The sequence below is a fragment of the Colobus angolensis genome, unplaced genomic scaffold, assembly GCF_000951035.1.
Source record: "Colobus angolensis palliatus isolate OR3802 unplaced genomic scaffold, Cang.pa_1.0 Scaffold90, whole genome shotgun sequence".
Classification (NCBI taxonomy): domain Eukaryota; kingdom Metazoa; phylum Chordata; class Mammalia; order Primates; family Cercopithecidae; genus Colobus; species Colobus angolensis.
In genome coordinates, this window is record NW_012122932.1 from 457,912 (window position 1) to 478,553 (window position 20,642).

At 46.7% G+C, this 20,642-nt stretch overlaps 1 protein-coding gene across 1 annotated transcript; it reads left to right on the top strand.

The window, feature by feature from the left end:
- The first annotated feature begins 18,063 nt into the window (after window positions 1-18,063).
- Window positions 18,064-19,560, top strand: POU4F3 (POU class 4 homeobox 3). The gene is made up of 2 exons (XM_011931477.1): window positions 18,064-18,272; window positions 18,588-19,560. The coding sequence occupies exons 1-2, from the start codon at window positions 18,153-18,155 to the stop codon at window positions 19,482-19,484; spliced, it is 1,017 nt and encodes a 338-aa protein (XP_011786867.1). The 5' UTR covers window positions 18,064-18,152; the 3' UTR covers window positions 19,485-19,560.
- Window positions 19,561-20,642: the final 1,082 nt, after the last annotated feature.

Below are 20,642 nucleotides of genomic sequence, written 5' to 3' on the forward strand. Positions count from 1 at the left end.
GACAAACCAATACTGGGCTTCAAAGCTTCAAAGGATGCATTCTCTTATTAGAGGCTAATGCAGATGGTGACGCTAAACTGAAGTCAATGCTCATTGACCATTCTGAAAATCCTAGAGCCCTTAAGGATGATGCTAAATCTACTCTGCCTGTGCTCTATAAATGGAACAACAAAGCCTGGGTGAGCCAGCTGCAGTGGCACAAGCCTGAAATCCTAGCTACTCAGGAGGCTAAATGAGGAGGATCTCTTGAGCCCAGGAGTTTGAGACTAGACTGGTCAGTGTAGCAAGACTTGTATTTAAAAAAACCGTGGACAACAGCACATCTTTTTACAGTATGGTTTCCTGAATATTTAAAACCCATTGTTGAGATCTACTGCTCAAAAAAAAAAAAAAAGATTCCTTTCAAAATATTACTGTTTATTGACAATGCATCCAGTCACCCAGGGTCTCTGATGGAAATGTATACAAAGTTTAATGTTTTCATGCCTACCAACACAATATCCATTCTGCAGCCCATGGATCAAGAAATCATTTCAAGTTTCAAGTCTTCTTATTTAAGAAATATATTTCACAAGGCTATAGCTACCCAAAGATGATGATTCCTCTGATGGATAAAGGCAAAGTTAATTGTAAGCCTTCTGGAAAGCATTCGCCATTCTTGAGAGCACTAAGAATACTTGTGATTCCTGGGAGGGGGTGAAAATGTCAACATTAAGAAGAATTTGGAAGAAGTTGATTCCAACCCCCATGGGTGACTTTGAGGTGTTCAAGATTTCAGCAGGGGAAGTCACTGCAGGTGTGGTGGAAATAGCAAGAGACCTGGTATTAGAAGTGGAACCTGATGATGTGCCTGAATTGCTGCCATCTCATAAGAAAACACTAACAGATGAGTAACTGCTTCTCATGGATGAGCAAACAAAGTGGATTCTTAAGACGGAATCTATTCCTTGTGAAGTTGCTGTGAACATTGTTGAAATGACCACGGGAATTTCTTACAGACTATCACATCAACTTAGTTGATAAAGCAGTGGCAAGTTTTGAGAGGACTGACTCTAATTTTAAAAGAAGTTCTACCGTGGGTAAAATGCTGTCAAACAGCACTGCATGCTATACAGAAACTTTTCATGAAAGAAGGGGTCAATGCATGTGGCAAACTTCACTGTTGTCTCATTTTAAGAAATTGCCACAGCCACCCCAACCTTCGGCAGCCACTACCTTGATCGGTAAGCAGCCATCAACATTGAGCCAAGGTCGCACACCAGCAAAAAGATTATGAGTTACTGAAGGCTCAGATAGTCGTTAACATTTTTTGGCAATGAAGTATTTTTAAGTTATGTACATTTTTTAGACATGAAGCTATTGCATACTTAATAGAATATAGTATTGTATAAATGCAGTTTTTATATGCATTGGGAAACCAAACAAGTTTGTGTGAATTGTTTTGTTGCAATCTTCACTTTATTGTGGTGATCTGGAATCAAAACCGTAATATCTCCCAGGTATGCTGGCAAAAGCTTCTAGCCTGTTATCTTTTTACTACGGCAGGGAAAGCAGATATGTGTAGTCACTCTCTCATTCTTCACCTGTAACAGACATCACTGATTGATCACAGTATTCTTTCTTATCACCTGAACTCATGCTCAGAATCATTCTTATCACAATTCTTCAGGCAGCCACCACCGGTTGAATATAGGTGGCACAGGAGATAAAACAAACCTATTGGTCATTCCTGGACAAGACTATCTAACTTTCATCAATTATTTCATCACCTAGTTAACTTGGCATATTAAAGTTGGGGAGGGATTCTTTTCCCCTAGAAACCTTAGGCCAGGTTCTATTTCCAGTGGTGTATGTGGTCGACATTGATTGTGTCCTCCTCCAGGGCAGAATCTCGGTCATTTTCATATCCCATAACCAAAAATGGAACCTAACACAGATAGACACTAAACTATGTTTTGATGGATGAATGGGTGGATGGATTTAGCAGTTGAATAGGCCCTTAGAAACAGGTCCAGGGTGGAAAAGAGCTTCTACTGCTGATAGTTTTATAGACTTTCACTCCAGATGATGGCTTGACGCCTTTGTGTCTCCTAGGATTGGGTTGTCAATCTAGAAAGCACTGTCCATCTTCCAAACATCATTTATCTCAATTTATCAGAGGATATTATTAGTCATGGTTCTGCTGAGGTAGCAAATTAGTTAGGGCTTTTAGTTCTGGGCCTGTGATAAGGATTTGGGAAATGTATTCTGCCAGGGGAGGGCGGGTACGTGGTCTATTACTCTGGCCTAATGACAGCTGCTAGCACTCTGTTGAATGATCAATAACTGGCTGCCAGTCCACCTACTCCTCACTGGCTATTTTAAGGACTGCCACAGAGATCTACCATGGACTCATGAGAAAATATTTGAAAACAATGAAGCCCCTCGTTCTTCCTCTACCAGCGTCTAGCTTTGACCTTAGTCATAGACCTTGAGATGTAGGCAAACCAGAAGTCCCTTTGAGGGGTAGAGTTGGAAGCCATTTATGACAGGGCAAAAGATCAGTCATTCCCATGCACTTAACCATTGATTGGGGAGCTGTTCCACTGGCGCCTAGGCTTTGGCATTGTTGGTGACAATTTGAGGTTCCAGCTATTTTTGCCTTTGCTGGATTGCTTTTCATTTTAGTTGCCTGTTTCCAGAATAAAGATAAAGGAAAATTTCCAGGGGTCCGGCCAGTCACCAAGGGATCCTAGTTTAGAAGAGTTGCTTTTATAAGGACAGAGTAAAATAAATAAAAGGAGCATTCCTTTCTTCCTATATACTTGTTTTATACACAGAAGCCCTGATAAGAACTTACAGGCCAAGAAAAGTTTTTACCCAATAAAAATGTGTGTGGGCTTGGAGTTTATTTACCCTGCAATACGTGACAGAATTGATACCACATGGATATTTCCTTTTTTTATATTCTCTTGAAGAACAGATGATACAATCTCTTTAACGGTAATGATGGCTAATAAAAGATACTCAGTGTAGGCTGGGCACGGTGGCTCACGCCTATAATCCCAGCACTTTGGGAGGCTGAGGTGGGCGATCACCTGAGGCCAGGAGTTTGAAACCAGCTTAGCCAATATGGCGAAACCCCGTCTATACTAAAAATACAAAAATTAGCCAGGCATGGTTGCAGGCACCTGTAATCTCAGCTACTTGGGAGGCTGAGGCTGGAGAAGGGAGGCAGAGGTTGCGGTGAGTTGAGATCGTGCCACTGCACTCCAGCCTGGGTGACAGAGCGAGACTCCGTCTCAAAAAACAAAACAGAACAAAACAAAAACAACAACCAAACAAACTCCTCAGTATAGACTAGTTAACTTTTTCTTAGAAAGTGAAACTATACTTCAAATTATAAAATGTGTAGAGAATAAGTTCATGTTTCTAATCCCAGCTTAGAAATAAAACACTATAAAAACAGTTGAACCTCCCCAGTGATATTCTTTTCCCTAACCTTGTCCTGGAAGGAGCCACCATACTGCCTGGTGCTCATCAGTCTTACCCTTGTCTTTATACTATATGTATGTATCCATAGACAATAATAGCATTTTGCACATTTTAAAATGGTATATAACTGGCATCAGACCAAATACATCCTTCTGGGAATGGACTAATTGAGCTCATTAGGATATGTGAAATATTTTTTCCCCATTGGTACATTTAGGAAAAATTTAAGCTAACTTTTGGCATCGAGCGATGGATTTTTCCAGGAGATTTGAAAGTCAAAAGGAGTGGGTGCTGTGGGTGGGGAGTACGCTTCTGTAATCCCAGACCAGGTTAGACCTCCCTGTTATGGACTCTCATCATACCCTGTTCTTCTCTGTAATGTGTAATCACTACTTTTGATTATTCTTATTTAATGATAAAATAATAAATAATTATATCATGTCTGTCTTTCCTTCTAGAAGGTAAGCTCCTTGAGGGCAGGGACCATGTTACGTCTTGCTCACTGCTGTATCCCTTGTACTCAGCTCATGCTTGGCATATGGCAGGCAGATACATGCAAGATGCTTTATTTCCCACAGTATACAACTCAGATTCCTCAGAATTGCAAGCAAGGTCTTTTGTGATCTGATTCCCATTTCCATCTCAGGACCTAGTTCCTGCTCCTCCTGTCACCTGACCCTTGCCTCCTAAAACACCTGTGGTTCCTGAGCTTTCTTGGGCCTCTTGCTTTTGTACATGCTGTCCCCTCAATCTGGATTCACCCACCTTTGTTTGCCCATTGAGCTGCCTCTCATCCCTTAAGGCTCATCTGAGATGGCACCTCCTGTGAATGGCACCTCCTTTGGTAATGAATACAGGCAGAGCACCATGCTCGTCCTCTGTGTTCCCATGTCACCATCAAATCCCTCTAGGACTTGATTAATTAATTTGTTGAAAAATATTTACTGTTCTCTTATGCAAGTCAGGTCTTTGTTCTAGAGATACAGAGATGAACAAGACATGGACCCAGTTTACAAATAAGTCAACAGGATCTAGAAAGGAAATACATGGGGTGGTGTGACAGGGTCATTGGGTAGTCTTCTTGGTAGGGGGGTAGTTGAGGAAGACCTGTCTGAGGGGCTGACATTTGAGCTGACATCTAAAAGAATGTGAGACTGGGCATGGTGGCTCACGCCGGTAATCCCAGCGCTTTGGGAGACTGAGGTGGGTGGATCAGCCGAGGTCAGGAGTTCGACACCAACCTGGCCAACATGGCAAAACCCCATCTCTAGTGAAAAAAAAAAAAAATTAGCCAGGCATGGTGGCAGGTGCCTGTAATCCTAGCTACTCAGGAGGCTGAGTCAGCAGAACCATTTGAACCCAGGAGACGGAGGTTGTAGTGAGCTGAGATCACACCACTGCACTCCAGCTTGGACAACAAGAGTGAGACTTCATCTCAAAAAAAAAAAAAAAAAAAAAAAGAATGTGAGCAAGTCAGTCATGTGAAGGGCTGGTGGCAGTATTTTCCGGAATGCATGTCCCCATGCCCTTTCCCCCTCCCCGAGGATAGGAATTGTATGTAATTTATCTGCTTCCTCCTCAATGTCTGGTGAAGTGCTCAGCATAAGGCAGGTGCTCAGTATGACCATCAAATTATTTAATGAATAAATGAACCAAATTATTTTGACATGGAATGAACCTTGCAACAGCCTTACCTCCCATGAAATATTTACATCAACCCAAATCGGGTCCTTCTCAGATGCTAATAGCTGTGGGAAGAAAGGAATTCCACTGAACACTGAGACAAGGTGATACCCAAGTGAGAAGAGAAAGGGGTTTGCCTCGTTTTTTGTGTGTGCTTCTACTGAAGTTATCCTATGCAGGTGCTTAGCACCAGGCTTGGCAAAGCCTGGCCCCATAGTCATGGACTTGTCATTAACATTTCCACAGCATTAAAGATAATTATCTCTGATGAAGTGGTCAGCATGTGCCAGGCATGATCTTGTTTAATCCTCACAAAACCCTATTATTATTTCCATTTTACAAATGAAAACATGGAGACTTATAGACAGTAAGGATAAAACGGGCTTGCGCTCTGATGAGTCTCACTTGGAAGCCTATGCTCTTAACCCTACAGCCCAGGGCCAGCTTCAGGTGTGCAAACTGGGTTTGCACAAGGTCCTGTGCTTAGGGGGCCTGTACCTGATTAAATGCTCTGCTGTTGCCACCTGGAAATTCTTAATAATTTCTGAACAACAGGATCCATCTTTCTTTTTTCTTTTTTTTGAGATGGAGTCTCACTCTATCGCCCAGGCTGGAGTGCAGTGGCGCCATCTCGATTCACTGCAAGCTCCGCCTCCCAGGTTCATGCCATTCTCCTGCCTCAGCCTCCCAAGTAGCTGGGACTACAAGTGCCCACCACCACGCCTGGCTAATTTTTTGTATTTTTAGTAGAGATTAGGTTTCACCGTGTTAGCCAGGATGGTCTCGATCTCCTGACCTCGTGATCCGCCCGCTTTGGCCTCCCAAAGTGCTGGGATTACAGGCATGAACCACCATGCCCGGCTGGATCCATCCTTCATTATGCATTGGGCCCTGCAAATTATGTAGCTGGTCCTATACCCACCCTGTGTCTGGTGTCAACACATCAGGTGTGGTGAGCATCCTGATATTTTGATGACCCTGTGTCAAATGCTGTATGCATTGAAGTCCAAAACACAAACTCCTTTCTTCAAGATCTACATGCTCAAGTGTAAAAATACAGAAGCCTTTTTTCTGATGATAAAAGTAATACAAGCACTGGAGGTAGTAGTCGTGGGGACTATGGTTTTATATATAGTGGAGGAAGATTTTACAAGGAGAAAGTTAATTATGTTGAGTATATAAAGTGTGGTGTTTTCTATATAAGCTTTTATATCCTGCTTATAAATTTCCTTATCCTTAGAATGATTTTTAGACTCACTCTGAGATGGATACCTGAAGAGAAAACCCAAGAATCTGTATCACCCGGGGAAATCTTGGTTATACTTGTAGTTTACTTTCATTCTTTAAATACTTGATAAGCATCTTTGACTTCTTACTTAAATAGTAATTAATTTGTGTGGTGAAATATCCGTATTCCTCCTGGCAAACACCCACCTCATTTGGAGAAGATGAATTGGCTTATATCTTGCACATTCCTTCTGCCTTCTCCAAATTTAGCCTGTCCACCCTCAGCCTCCTTCCCTTTGCTAAAGCTGAAGCTAGCCCCGATGGGGTTTACCATTTGATCTCTCCTGCTGGTGATCCCCAGACCCTCTCTTGCCATGAAACGACTCATATTGTGGAAGCTGCAGTGTTGTGGCTGGTCAGGTAACTTCTGTTACTTAGCAACTTTCTCCAGCTTTGTTAAGTTGGGCTGTTCAATCTCCTTAATGAATAAGAGCATCAAGCCAGGTAATTGATGCCTGGACGTTTAGCTCATGAATAATTGACTGTCTGGGTAATCCTAGAAACATTTCCTCGATCAGATTGTACAATGGAACAGTCATGTCATAGCCAGTGTCGACTTTTTTCTTTTTTTTTGTCCTAATCAGTTTTATGATGTCAGAAATCTGCTTTCTTGACCCACAGGCTCAGGTGAACAAAGGAAGCAGTGATCCTCCCGAAGCCAGGACATGCTTCCTCTTTCCTCCACAAGAGCTCAGCATTTCCCCTTTAGTTTGGGCTTAGAAAAGTTTCAGCTCTTCTTGTTTATCTTTTCAGGTATCTTTTCCCACATACATCGGGAAGGCAATGTGGTCTAAGCGGGAGGAGGGCACTGGGAATTGGGTTTCCAGGGCAATGCCAATCACTTACTCTGCAGCCCCAGGCCAAACTTTGCTTGTCTGACTCACTTACTCATTTATTCATTCGTTCAGTATGCATATTGAGCATCTCCTGTGTGCCAGGCACTGGAGATTTCATGACAAACAAGGTTAGCCTTGTCTGCTTTCATGGAGCTTATATTCTGGTGACATCTCACAGGTGATTTTACAAAAAAGTAAACAAGTAAAGAAACAAGTTATTTTCAGGTAGTAGTAAGTGCTAGGTTGAAAAGTAAGAATGAAGTAATGGGATAGAAAGTGACTGACCCGGGGATGGGGTAGATGGTAGTTAATTTTGATCAGTGGTCAGGGAAGGTCAGGGAAGTCCTCTCTGATGAGGTGACATTTGCTAAGAACTGAATGACTAGGAGGAGCCAGCCAGGTGAAAAAGTGGAAGAAAGAAGATTCTAAATAGTGGACCATGAAGGCAAAGTTTCTGAGATGGGAATGAGATTAGCACGGTTGAGGAACAGAAGAAGGCCACAGAACAATGGGACCATGCTATGTGGCAAGGTTGATGTCCACATTGACCACTCACCTTTGATACCTTCTAAGACCACAAAAAATCTATGTGACCTCCCCTGTCAGTCATGGGGTCCTGAAAAGCGAATATGGATGGAGCTAAACTTTTCAAAATATATGCCTCTCCGATGGTACAGACAGTGACTCTCTTCATATACAAAAATTTGATATTGTCAAGACTCAGCTCAGGTTAATTGATTTATTCAGCATATGTTTATTGAGCTCTAGGCAGTTTTTGTGGCAGTAAGCATACAGAAGTGTCTAAAGTTAAGTCCCTGCTCTCATCAAGCTTATATTCTATTAGGAAAATAGACAGTAGACTACTAAATAAAATATAGCTATAAGGTATATAAGATGATGAGTGCTCTAGAGAAAAATAAAACAGGAGAGGAAATGTGGGAAGGTTTCACTGAGAAGGTGACATTTGAGCTAACACCTGAAGGAAGTGTGACAGTGAGCCATGTGTCTATCAGGGGGAAAAACAAACCTCCCTGCCAACTGCCTGCTTCTATTCTGAGTTCTGCCTCTTTTATGATACTTTTCTCTCTCTCTCTTTTTTTTTTGAGATGGAGTCTCGTCTTGTTGCCCGGGCTGGAGAGCAGTGGCATGATCTTGACTCACTGCAACCTCTGCCTCCCGGGTTCAAGAGGTTCTTCTGTCTCAGCCTCCCAGGTAGCTGGGATTACAGGCGTGTGCCACCACTTCCAGCTAATTTTTGTTTTTTAGTAGAGACAGGGTTTCACCATGTTGGCCAGGCTGGTCTCAAACTCCTGGCTTCAAGTGATCCACCTGCCTCAGCCTCCCAACATGCTGGGAATACAGGCACCTGGCCCTTTTTAATGAGACTTTTAATCAAAATACACTATCCTGCTTAAAACCTTGCACTGCACTTAGAACAAAACATAAATTGCTTACCATGGCTTTTAAAGTCTTATTTCATCTCTTCAGTTCTCCAAACTCATCTCCCTTTCCTCTCCCCCTTGTTCTGTTGGCTCCAGCACAGCGGCCCTCTTCCTGATCCTTGAGCATGCAAACCCATTTCCATTTTGAGGTGCAGCCCTAACTGTTCTGTCTGCCTAGAAGACCCTTCCTAAAGATTGTCATATGGCTGGTTCCTTCTTCCTATTCAGGTCTTCTCAACTCAAAGGTTTGCCTGACTCACCCAAGCCTTTTGGCCACTCTCCACCATATAGCCACCCCCCGCTCAGAGCAGTTATCAAAATCTCTCTGATCAGGAAGACTTACCACTTATTCACAAACGATGCAGTCATTTCCTTTGGCAATGAAACTGGCCGGTTATGTATAATGTGCTCTTTGGAGAAAAAGGAGGTTATAAACGTGAAATGAAATGTAACAGAGTACCTATCTACCATATTGTGAAGTTTACAACCCCTTAGAATATGACATCCATTTCCAGAGCCTTCGACTTATCACCAGACTTGGTTCTGAATTTTAAAAGACTCAGTTGCAAGTGCATGCAAAAGTTTCTACACTGCTCAGGAAGATGCAAGAGCAGAAAAAATGGATAAATGACCCTTCTTACAGAAAGAAAACAAAGTCTGAAAAAAATCATATAGAAGAGCTTCTAGGTTTTTCATATTTGTAATTTACTAGAACTTAGATGCTAAACCCCATGATTGGGTCAGACCTTCATTGTCTTGTTTGTTAGATTGAAAAAAGTTGTTTGAGAAATATAATAAATTCTAAATAAATATACATGGGAAGAAACAGAATGGGGTGGTATTTGCTGTAAGTATTTTGTTTTGTTTGTAAAGTGATGAATAGTAAGGTGACAGCAAGTCTGCAAAACCCCTCTGGGCCAAGGTGTTAAAATATGTCAAGGTCAAATCATGTCAAAAGCTGATATAATCTTTCACTACAGTTCACCCCAAATGGCTTAAACCAGACAGAAGACATGGGTCTTGGAATGTGAGGTGTCCACCACCAGTGCCACCATCACCAACAATTCACCTTCTTCAACTCCTACACAGGAATTCACTAGGTCAAAATATCTTGATTCCCCAGGCTGGCAACTTTCAGTAGTGCTGTGTTTAAGGCTATAGGACAAGCAAAAAACAAAGCCAAAAAACAAAAAACAAAACCCCACAGATGATACTGAAATAAAGAGGTAACTCTATAAGTTTCTCTTAAACCTACTTTTTGGTGATACATTACCAGAGGATGGGAAATGAAAGAGCTTTAAAGAAAGAGAGCTGTTCAGTTTCTCCTTCATAAGGAATGCCTACCACCTCTGGTCCCCCAAGGAGGAAAAAGGAGTGTGTTTATGTGAAGAAGGCTTTATCTGTCCTAACTCCAACTGAGAAGGCCGCTCAGTTTGGCCTGCTGGAAGGAACTCAATGAAGCAAGATGGCCAAGATGGCTGCTCTTTGTCCCCAAGCCCCTCCACTCCTAGCCCACCAGGTGAACACACTCTCCCTCCATTTCCAAAGGTTCAAACATGAATGAGTCATCACTGTTATTTCCAATTTGGTGCATTTTTTTCCCTTTCAAATTCAAGAGACCCATCAATTATTTAGGACTCCATGATGATCTCAGGCACTGACATCTCCCTCGGTCTGTATGGCTTTTCTGAAGGGAAACCATCTGGCCTTCCTTAACTTGTTCGTTCCTGGACTTCTCTCCCTGCTCGTTAAGGTGTGGCAGCCACAGAGAGAGCCAAAACCATCAATATTTCACAGCCGTAATTAAAGTAAGCTGAGAGCTGTCGGCCTCTTGCAACTGACTCCCTTTTCCAAAACAAGCACGTGGCATGTTGAGCAGGGGGCACAGAGGGAGAAATGGGTCGTTTGGCTAAAGTTGGGGTGGAGGAGTGAGAAAGCCCCGTATTTCATTGAACAGGACCTCCTGGAGTTATAAACCTGCCAGACTGGAGCGGCAAATTCCTTGGCCCTGCAGGGCTGGTAGAGAAGGGGGGCTGGCCTCTCAGGCTGTCTTTTGACAACTCTTGAAAGGGACTAGAAGCTGGGCAGTGGGGAACCCTAGCTGATCTGCATCTACCAGTCTAGTGGGAATTAATCCTGGGACCTCAGCAAAGGCTCCCCAAATCAACGGGTGGGGTTATGTGGGTGGGTTATGGTGCCCATCTCTTTGCAACTCTCTGCCCCATCTCACATGGCCCCCAAGTACCAAGACCCACACCACCATCCAGCCAGGCAGGCAGGGGAGCCGGGAGGCCTGTGATTTATACATCTATTAATTACCTCCAGCATGGAAGAACTGCCTATAAATACAGTGGCACTTTAGATAAAACTTTCATGCAGCTATTTAGATCCTTTAAAATATAAATGATTTCCTCTAAATTTTTTATCATAAATCAGGGCATGGAGCTAGGCGACAAGATGCCGATTTCCCCCCTGATGGGAGCAAAGCCTTCACTTGTTTTCTCTTTCTTTTTCTTTTCTACCTTTCTTTTTCTTCTTCTTTTATTTTTCACTTTTAGTTTTTGTTTTATTTTACAGAGGCTGGCTAAAGGCTCTGCTTCTCTTTGCTGGGTCCAGGGCTTAAGGGGAAAGTTAACAAGGGGCAAGAAGTTTTGCTTCTTTTTCCTGGAGACTGCATACTACGTGGCAAAAGCCTGTGGTCTCTGATCAGCAGACCTGAGTTCAGATTCTATCCCTATCACTTATTCAGTGTGATATCTTGGAGCTCACTTAACTTCTCTGAGTCTTAGCTCTTCCCTCTGTAAAAAAAGGGAATAACAGTACCTACCTTATAGGTAGGATTCTGTGAAAATTAACTGACAAAATGTACAGAACTAGTACCTGAATAAGGGCTCATGAAGCAATGAGGTGTGTACTGGTAGACAAGTTACTTCACCTCTCTGAGCTTCAGTTTCCTTACCTACAAAGAAAGGCTGAGGGGATAATGTTCACTTCTGGGGAGTTACTGCGAGGCCTGAATAAGACAGCAGCAGACTCTGCACTTCTTGCAGCAAGAATCATGTGGAACCCATTCATCACTGTATGCCCAGACCTAGCATAAGCTGGAGACAGAGGAGGTCAGTGAGTATGTGATGAATATGTGAGGCAACAGAGCTCTACTTGTACAGAACCTTGCAGAATGATCAGAACTTGATTTCCATTTATGATGATGGGCTTGGCTTCCATCCTCTTTCCCAGATCCACACTTAGAATGTTGACTTATCTCCACCAGAGGGGACAATGGAGCCTGTCTCCCTAACCCTCTTGTAGTGATGAGGAAACTGAGGCTCAGATCCCATGAGGGCCAGGAAACTAGGGTCACCTGGCAGGTTAGCCATGTACCCATATTAGAATCCACACCTCCGGTGCTCTGTCCACCACCTCTTAACATTCAAGCTGGCTGGGTAAGAGAAATGACCTAATTCTTTGGCCATGGAAGAGATGAAAACCCATTAGGTCACATGGGGAATTAGCCTTACGGCTTTGAACTTTAAGACGTCTATGAATTGCAGAAGAGGAGAGCAAAACCAGTCCTCATCTTCCAGGATGGACTCCTCCAGATAGCACAGAGCTAGCCATGCTGCTGATGACACAGATATTCTCAAGTCTAGAGCTCAAACATGAACACACAGCAGGGCCTATGGGTGGAGGGGGCAGAATAAAACAGCCAAGCAATGAATGTAGGAAATGATTAGAAATAGCCTCCTCAGCAATGGCACCCCAGATCTTAATATTGATCTTGATTCTCCATGAAGCAGTAGAATAAATCCAGAAAAGCTGGAACCTTTCTTTTCTACTCTGGACCTTGACAACCTAATTCCTGCACAGCCATCAGAAAACTCCCAGTTCACCCAGTACACTCCAGCCATTCGAGCCTTCTTGCTCTTCCTTGAACTTCCTGAGCTGGCTCCCACCTCAGGGCTTTTGTGTGTGCTGTTCCTTATGTCTTCCATTTTATCCTTCAGGCCTTGGCTCAAAGGTCACTCCTTCCTTTTCTACCCATATACTCTCAATTCCAGTGCTCTGGTTTACCTTCTCTGTAGCAATTATCACTATCCAAGGCTATCTTTTTTTATTCCTTACCTTCTGCAGAAGCCTCAGCTCCATGGGAGTGTGAGAGGCTGAGGTGAATGGGAGGTGGGAGTGAAGTGAGTGGGAGTGAGGGGTTGTCTGTCTTGTTTAAAGCTAAATTTCTGTCTCCTATAATGGTGGCTGCCTTCACATATTCAGTGAAAGAATGAAAGTAGGAAGGTGTATCAGAGATCCTTCGGCTGGGTCCACTCATTTTTTCAGATGGGGAAACTGAGGAGGCAAGAACCTGTTTGGAGTCCTACTGCCTGAGTCCCAGGGCTCAGTCCATGGTGGGGCATCTGGGGGGAAGGGGAGGGCTCCTGGCACGTGCCGAGCCCTCATGGACGCTGGGCCTCTGGCCCCTGAATCCCTCTGGGCGTCTCGGATCCTCTGAGCCCCTTTGCAGACAATGCAAGGCAGCGGCAGACAGACGAGTCCGGCAGCAGCTGCGCAGGCGGCGAGTACATGTGAGAAGTTTGCGAAAGGAGACCAGAGAAAAGGAGAGGAAGGCAAGTCAGGCGGCTGTGAACACCTGGCCAGGCAGCCCCACCAGCTGCCTCGCCTCGCGATGGTATCTGGAGTTCGGCCCTCCTATCGGGGCCATCTCCCATTCCACCCTCCCTGCCCCTTTTCCAACTCTCCAATGTGGGGCTTGGGAATGAAGGTGGGTGCGGGTAGCTGCTGGCTTCTCCAAGTGCAACCTGTGCCCGGAAGCATGCCTGGAGCCTGGCCAGCCTCCGGAAGCAAAAAGAGAAGTAAAACCTGCTCACCCTACTCCCTCAGTCTCTGGGCTTGGGAGATGGGATAACTAGTGCCAGTCCAGGATGTCAGTTAGGACTAACTAACTAACAAACTTGAGCTCCAGAGTCGGATAAACCAAGGCTCCCATCCCCATGCAACTACTGCCTAATTGTGTAGCTTTGGTCAGCTTACTCAGTCTTTCTATGCCTCCTTTTTCTCATCTGTAAAATGGGGATAATAGTATCAACCTCACAGGCTTGATTTTGGAGACTCAGTGTACAACACTTCTAAAGCATCTAGCTCAGAGTCTTGTACATAGGAGCCACTCCATAAATGGCCCTCGTTGTCACCATCATCATCGGCAGCCCCCTGGCCAGAGTTCATTAATTCAACATGAATGACATCAAGCTCTTAATGTTGCCTGGCCTGTAGACGTAGGCACTGGAAACACAGACAGTTCTTCAAGGAGCAGAGACCATAAAACATCACATTCCTACTAAGAGATAATAAGGGAAGATGCAAAAGACATCAGAAGCTCAAAGAAGGAAAAGTCTCTCTGAGTCTTCATGAAACTTACATAATAAGGGCAGGATTTTAAAATAATAATAATAATAATAATGCAGGTGACAAGGGTCTAGACTAAGTTTTTCAAGTTGAGAGTCCCAGATCCTCTGCATCCAAAATCATGGATGTCTATTAAAAAGCACGTTAGTTTTTGAGGTCAACATCTCTGGGTGTGGGCCTGTGGTGTTGCATTTTAAGAGGTTGCAAATGGTTTCTACTTATACTAAAATTGAGAACCACTGGCCCACAGGAAAATGCATCTGCCCCCAGGCCCCTACCCACTTTGCATCTCTACAAGGCTAGTCCTTCTGGAGGATATGGTGCTTTGTGCCCTGACTTAAGCCTTACATGTGGCAAATCTATGTCTCTACTAGACTCTGAGCTCCTGAAGCAGTGTCTTCTATACCTGCAAGGCCTTCCACAAGACTCTGCTGTTAGTAGGTAGTCGGAAATGCTTATCGAATGGGGAAAATTCTCCCTTCGATGCCACTTGCATAAATGCCCACATAGTCCTTACATGGACCTTCACACATTTTGTTTGGTCCATAAATGATATGAGTGTGTGTGTGTGTGTGTGTGTGTGTGATTGTAATTTTATGCCATGGTGGTGGTAGGGGGTGGGTAAGTGCTCTCTAGTTTACCACAGTTTCAATCTTTCCTTTTATCCACCCAGATAAAGTTACTCATTTATTTTACTAGTTTTGTACCTTATGGAATTTAAGTTTACAAATTCTGGAAAGTGTAGAGGCTGTTACGAATTGCTGTCTAAGGCTGCCCTTCCAATTGCTTTCTCTATGGTCTTGTCCCTCTTTTCCTCTCCAGTCTCCAGTCTGTTATCTCCAAGGCCTTCTCAAAAAAGACTGGTCCTTAAGGATCGGTGTGGTCTCACCGCTGGCTGCCTAGAACAGCCAGTAGACCTTCTTAGAGGGGAAGATGGGAAAAACCCTAAAACACACAGGACCAGACACAGGTGTGTTTCTTGATTTGTGATCCTAATGCCTGGGGATGCTGGACTAGGGGCCGGTAAGGTGAAGGTCAACTTTGGAGGCATGCGAGGACCAGTTGGTTTTGCTCTGCTTCTGACTCATGTCTGACCTCTATGCTGGCCAGTATCTCCCAGACCCCTGAGAGGACAGAGCAGAGAAAGAGAATGGATATGAATCCTTTCTCTCCCAGTTTCTAGGGGTTCAGCTTCACAGACAACTAGGGTATTATGGAGTGAGTATGGGTCTCAGGGCATCATGGGGCCAGGCAAGATACAGACCATGTATCTCTCTGTTTCATTCTCCCTTTCTCTTTGGGCTTCCAGCACTGGGAAGAAAACAAAGACTGAGTGGTCTTAAATCCTAGTGAGTGATAAAATAATGCTGCATTCAGCTCTGGGGAGTTGAGTGTCCCTGGAGATTAAGTTCCTGACATGCTGAAAATATGTTTCATTCAAATTAACCAGAATAATAGTCTTTTGTTAAAGTTGGAAGTCTTTGTAAAGCTTAGCAATCATCTTATCCAGACTACTCCTTGTAGGTAAACTGAGGTCCAGTCAGGGTCACCCATAATATGTCAGAATGCAGCCCCAAATCCAGCCCTCCTGCAGCCCATGGTTCCGATGTGTATTCTGCACTTCCAGAATCCCGCCACCCTTGTGCTCTGTGTCTTGTTCATGAATCTACCTCCCTTCTACTGCTTGGCAAGTTTAGAGTTAACTTTCTGAAGTGAATATTAGACCGGTGACTCCTTGAGTGCCAGGATGGAATCTGATTCACATCTGTGTCCCAGCCTTTGGCCTGGGGTCTGGCATAATGCAGGTGTTGGGTGAATGGAGAGCAAGGATCCGCAGTATGCACCTGCAGACAAACCGGGCTCCAGGGGGATGACTCGGGCCACCCCCCACTCTCATATGCTTTCTCTTTAAGTTGAGGAAGAAGAGAGGAACAGGTATTCAATGATATCAATGCGCCAGGCACAGTGCCATGTGCTTATCCCAGTGCATTCCTCACAACAATCAATGGGAAAGAAATGATCATCCCCATTTTACAGATGGGGACACCGCACTACAGAGAAGTTGAGAATATCTCGTGGTCTCGGCCAGAAAGAGGCAGAGGCGCATTTTGAATCTGAGGTCAGGGCCTGAGCCCTATGGCACCAGGTTGTGAGGAAGTTGACTGAGCACCGATTTCGTGGCTCAACGCTTTTCTTTTTACCCTAACTCTGAACATCTTCACCAGAACCCAAGGAGGCAGACGATAGTGCAATTCCCATTTAAGAGCCGCCGAAACCGAGGCTCAGAGGGCTTTAGCGAAAGGGCTGCGCTTGGCTCTAGGCACCCGGGCTGAGTCTTTTTCCCACCATCGCAGGGCGGGAACCAGCGGAGGGGGCTGGCTCGTATGGGGAGAAAAGCGATTGGAGGGTGCCGAAGAGGGAGCCCGGATCTGTCAGGGCCTCCTCTTGGGCTAAGGGGTGGTCCCCTCCACCACCCCATCCCACCTCTTTCAGATTCTGGGAAAGTCGGCACGCACAGACCCTGCATAATAGCAGGCCGGGTGAGGTCTCTAAGCCCCGAAGATCGCTCTCCCAGCGGACGCAGTGGCGTTGGCGAGGGATTACAGCTGCACGCGGAGGGGGGTTCTCTCCGAACCCGAGTGCAGCGTAGCCGCGGTCCAGGATTCCCCATCCATTATTCACGATGTTTACTAGTGCGGGGGAAAGGAGAGGAAAGAAGAGGGAAGTAGAGAGAAAAAGAGGCTAGGGGAGGTGGAGGCGGGCAGTACTAACTTCGAGAGCCCTCAAGTTTCGAAACTTCGGGAAGGAAGACCAAGAGGCTAAGGCGCCTGGCACGCAGTAGGCCGTCAGTAAATATTTGTAAGATGGATGGATAACTGGGTGAGTGAGTGAGTGGGCTAATAATTAACAGCTCTGACCCTTGATTTCCTCATCTGTAAAACGGGATGACATCACCTACTCCATACGGTGGGTATGAGAATCCCATGGGCAAACTCTAAATTGTCTAGCGCATATTAGGAACTCTCAAACCGAACTGTTGTCACGAGGAATGGGCTTGCAAGCTTTGGCTGCCCAACAAAAGTGCACTGAAGGACTCCCAGGCCTGGAGGGCCATCCTAAACTGTCGCTATTCAAAAAATACTCCATAAGGGCTGGAGAAAGAGAGAGTGGGCCAAGTTGCCTCCCTCAAATGAAAGCAAGGAAGGCAAGCGTGGGGAGGAAGCCACTCCTGGACAGAGAAGGCAGTTACTGCCCCTACCTCTACCTCGGAGCGCGGTTGGGGGAGGGGGGGCAGGGGTCACCTGGGGCTCGTTCTGGCAACCCCTTACCCGCCCCCGGGCCCGTCTGGGCGCTTGGAGGCGCCTCCTCGCTGCGCCACGGGACTGGACTCTGGTGGACCGCTTGGGCGTGAGGCCAGGAGCGCCCTGGAAATGGGCAGTTTGGCGGCAGCCGGGCCGACGGAGTGTGTGTGTGTGTGTGTGTGTGTGTGGTGGGGAGGGGAAGTTGGAGTAGGGTCAACTTCCTGCCCCAGCTCAGCCCAGGGCTGTCCTTTTATCCTGGCAGTTCGAGCTGGGACAGGACCGAGAGGATTGGGACTTTTGGGGTGGCATGGGGGGAGGGAAGTCCAAGAAGAAGAAAGAATCCGAAAGGTCGGGCGGGTTGGAGCCAGGCGGGGCGGGGCGGACTGGGAGAGGCCAGGCCTGGCCCGGGTATAAAGGCTGTGGAGGGGGTGGCCGCCGCGGGCGTAGAAAGGCGCGCCGCTGGCTGCTGTCTCGCCTCACCTCCCGGGCCGCCCCTGCGAGTCCCGGGCGCGTGAGCACGCCTGCGCGCGCCCGGGCCCTTCCTGGCAGGCTGCTTGTAAGATGAGTGAAGAAGCAGGTGGGGGAGAGGGGAGGCAGCGAGCGAGAGGGCGAGGGGAGCGCGGGCGCTGAGCAGCACTCACTTGGAGCGCGGCAAGCGAGCTAGACAAGCCTGATTCCATGTCCCCCGCTGCCACCCTGCCAGGAGCGCGAAGATGATGGCCATGAACTCCAAGCAGCCTTTCGGCATGCACCCGGTGCTGCAAGAACCCAAATTCTCCAGCCTGCACTCCGGCTCCGAGGCCATGCGCCGAGTCTGTCTCCCAGCCCCGCAGGTACGTAGTGGAGCATAATTACCGCTCTAAGGCACATTTTTTGACAGGCACTAGCTTCATGTTTTTTTCATGTCGCCCAGAACAATCGCCGCTGTCTGAACCCCTCTCCTTGTCTCCCCCGCTTTCTCTCCCGGCGCTCTCTCTCTCTCATTCATGTCTCTGATCCGCACGTCTGTTCCAGCCGAGCTGCTGCCTCCGTATTAATTTTTATGACCTGGGCTTTGAGGAGAGGCATCTCGGTTGCTTGAAAATGTGTTTTAATCCTGTGTTGACAGTATTCCCTACTGACCGTGCTGTGCGCCTTCTCGCTTGCAGCTGCAGGGTAATATATTTGGAAGCTTTGATGAGAGCCTGCTGGCACGCGCCGAAGCTCTGGCGGCGGTGGATATCGTCTCCCACGGCAAGAACCATCCGTTCAAGCCCGACGCCACCTACCATACCATGAGCAGCGTGCCCTGCACGTCCACTTCGTCCACCGTGCCCATCTCCCACCCAGCCGCGCTCACCTCTCACCCGCACCACGCCGTGCACCAGGGCCTCGAAGGCGACCTGCTGGAGCACATCTCGCCCACGCTGAGTGTGAGCGGCCTGGGGGCTCCGGAACACTCGGTGATGCCCGCACAGATCCATCCACACCACCTGGGCGCCATGGGCCACCTGCACCAGGCCATGGGCATGAGTCACCCGCACACCGTGGCGCCTCACAGCGCCATGCCCGCATGCCTCAGCGACGTGGAGTCAGACCCGCGCGAGCTGGAAGCCTTCGCCGAGCGCTTCAAGCAGCGTCGCATCAAGCTGGGGGTGACCCAGGCGGACGTGGGCGCGGCTCTGGCTAATCTCAAGATCCCTGGCGTGGGCTCGCTGAGCCAAAGCACCATCTGCAGGTTCGAGTCTCTCACTCTCTCGCACAACAACATGATCGCGCTCAAGCCGGTGCTCCAGGCCTGGCTGGAGGAGGCCGAGGCCGCCTACCGAGAGAAGAACAGCAAGCCAGAGCTCTTCAATGGCAGTGAACGGAAGCGCAAACGCACGTCCATCGCGGCGCCGGAGAAGCGTTCACTCGAGGCCTATTTCGCTATTCAGCCACGTCCTTCATCTGAGAAGATTGCGGCCATCGCTGAGAAACTGGACCTTAAAAAGAACGTGGTGAGAGTCTGGTTCTGCAACCAGAGACAGAAACAGAAACGAATGAAATATTCGGCTGTCCACTGACTGCGGCAGGGCGCAGCGTCGGGAGCTGGGAGAGCCTAGTGCTCATCCCTCCGGGGTTGGGGGGATGGTTATTGGGAACTCCAAGGCGTTTCCTAGGCAGGTTAGGCTCTCTCCTCCGAGGCCACAGACTTTCTCCCTTTGTCCCGCTTGGTTGCCGCCGGCTTTCTCTTTCTCTTTCCTTTCTATTCCCACCAAAAAAAGTTTTGGCGCTGGGAAAATATTCCAGAAGGGCGGGCCTGAGGGTACTTGTGCTGTCCGTGGTGCTGAAATTTGCCCTCGCGCACGAGGCCGCACGACCTCAGAGCAGGAGCACCAAAACAGAGGACAGTGAATTGGCCCAACCGCCGGAAGCTAGGGTGAAAACGCCACTTTGCTAAGCGCAATTAGGCAAGGGGTGAAGGGATAAAAAGGAAGTGATCCATAATAACACAAAGTCTAGGATATCTAAGGGGGGCACAAACATGCACTGGAGATTTATTAGAGTATATAAAGTACATGTATGTTTCCAAAGGATAGCCTTATACTCCCTTCCTTGCCTAAATTCTATTCATCTTCTCCTTTGGTTTGCCGTAAATTCTCATAAGGTAGCATGAAGATTAGGTTCAGGGCAAGTATGCAGGGAGTTGCCGGCTCCAAGTTGCTATATTTCGTGGTGAGTAGGACTCCAAAAGAGGTGGGTCCAGTCTGGCGACTGAAAATTCTGGGATCGCTTGGCTGTTTGTAAGCAGCTGCCAGCTCCAGCTCTGGCCATCTTTCACTACCTACTGGTGTTGAGGGGTAATTACTGCTTACTGGAGAGCGGGAGTTGGTAGTGTTCATGCCGGCTGAGGACTCTCTGACCCCAGCTAGCTGTTCTTGCCAGATTGCCAGCTCAGCGTGGAGTCAGCTGCTGGAAAGTGATTGTAACTTCTCTGCATTATATGCAAGTCCTTTCAACACGTCTAACCTCGTTGCGCTTTTTTATTACTGTTGTTGTTAACATCGTTAATTCCTATTATTTATTTAACTATGCTTCTTTCCATTCCCTTGATGTGGGTATCTTTCGGTGGAAGTTCACTTATAGTTTTGTGAGGGAAGAGAAGTGGGACCAGCGGCCTGAACCCTTCTCACCCTAGCCCCTCTGGCCCAAATTTTATTTTTTTTTCGTTGCTTCATGTA

Coding starts and splice junctions, on each gene's coding strand:
- POU4F3 (XM_011931477.1), top strand. CDS start 18,153: ATGATGGCCATGAACTCCAAGCAGCCTTTCGGCATGCACCCGGTGCTG. Junction 18,273..18,587: donor TCTGTCTCCCAGCCCCGCAG/GTACGTAGTGGA, acceptor TCTCGCTTGCAG/CTGCAGGGTAATATATTTGG.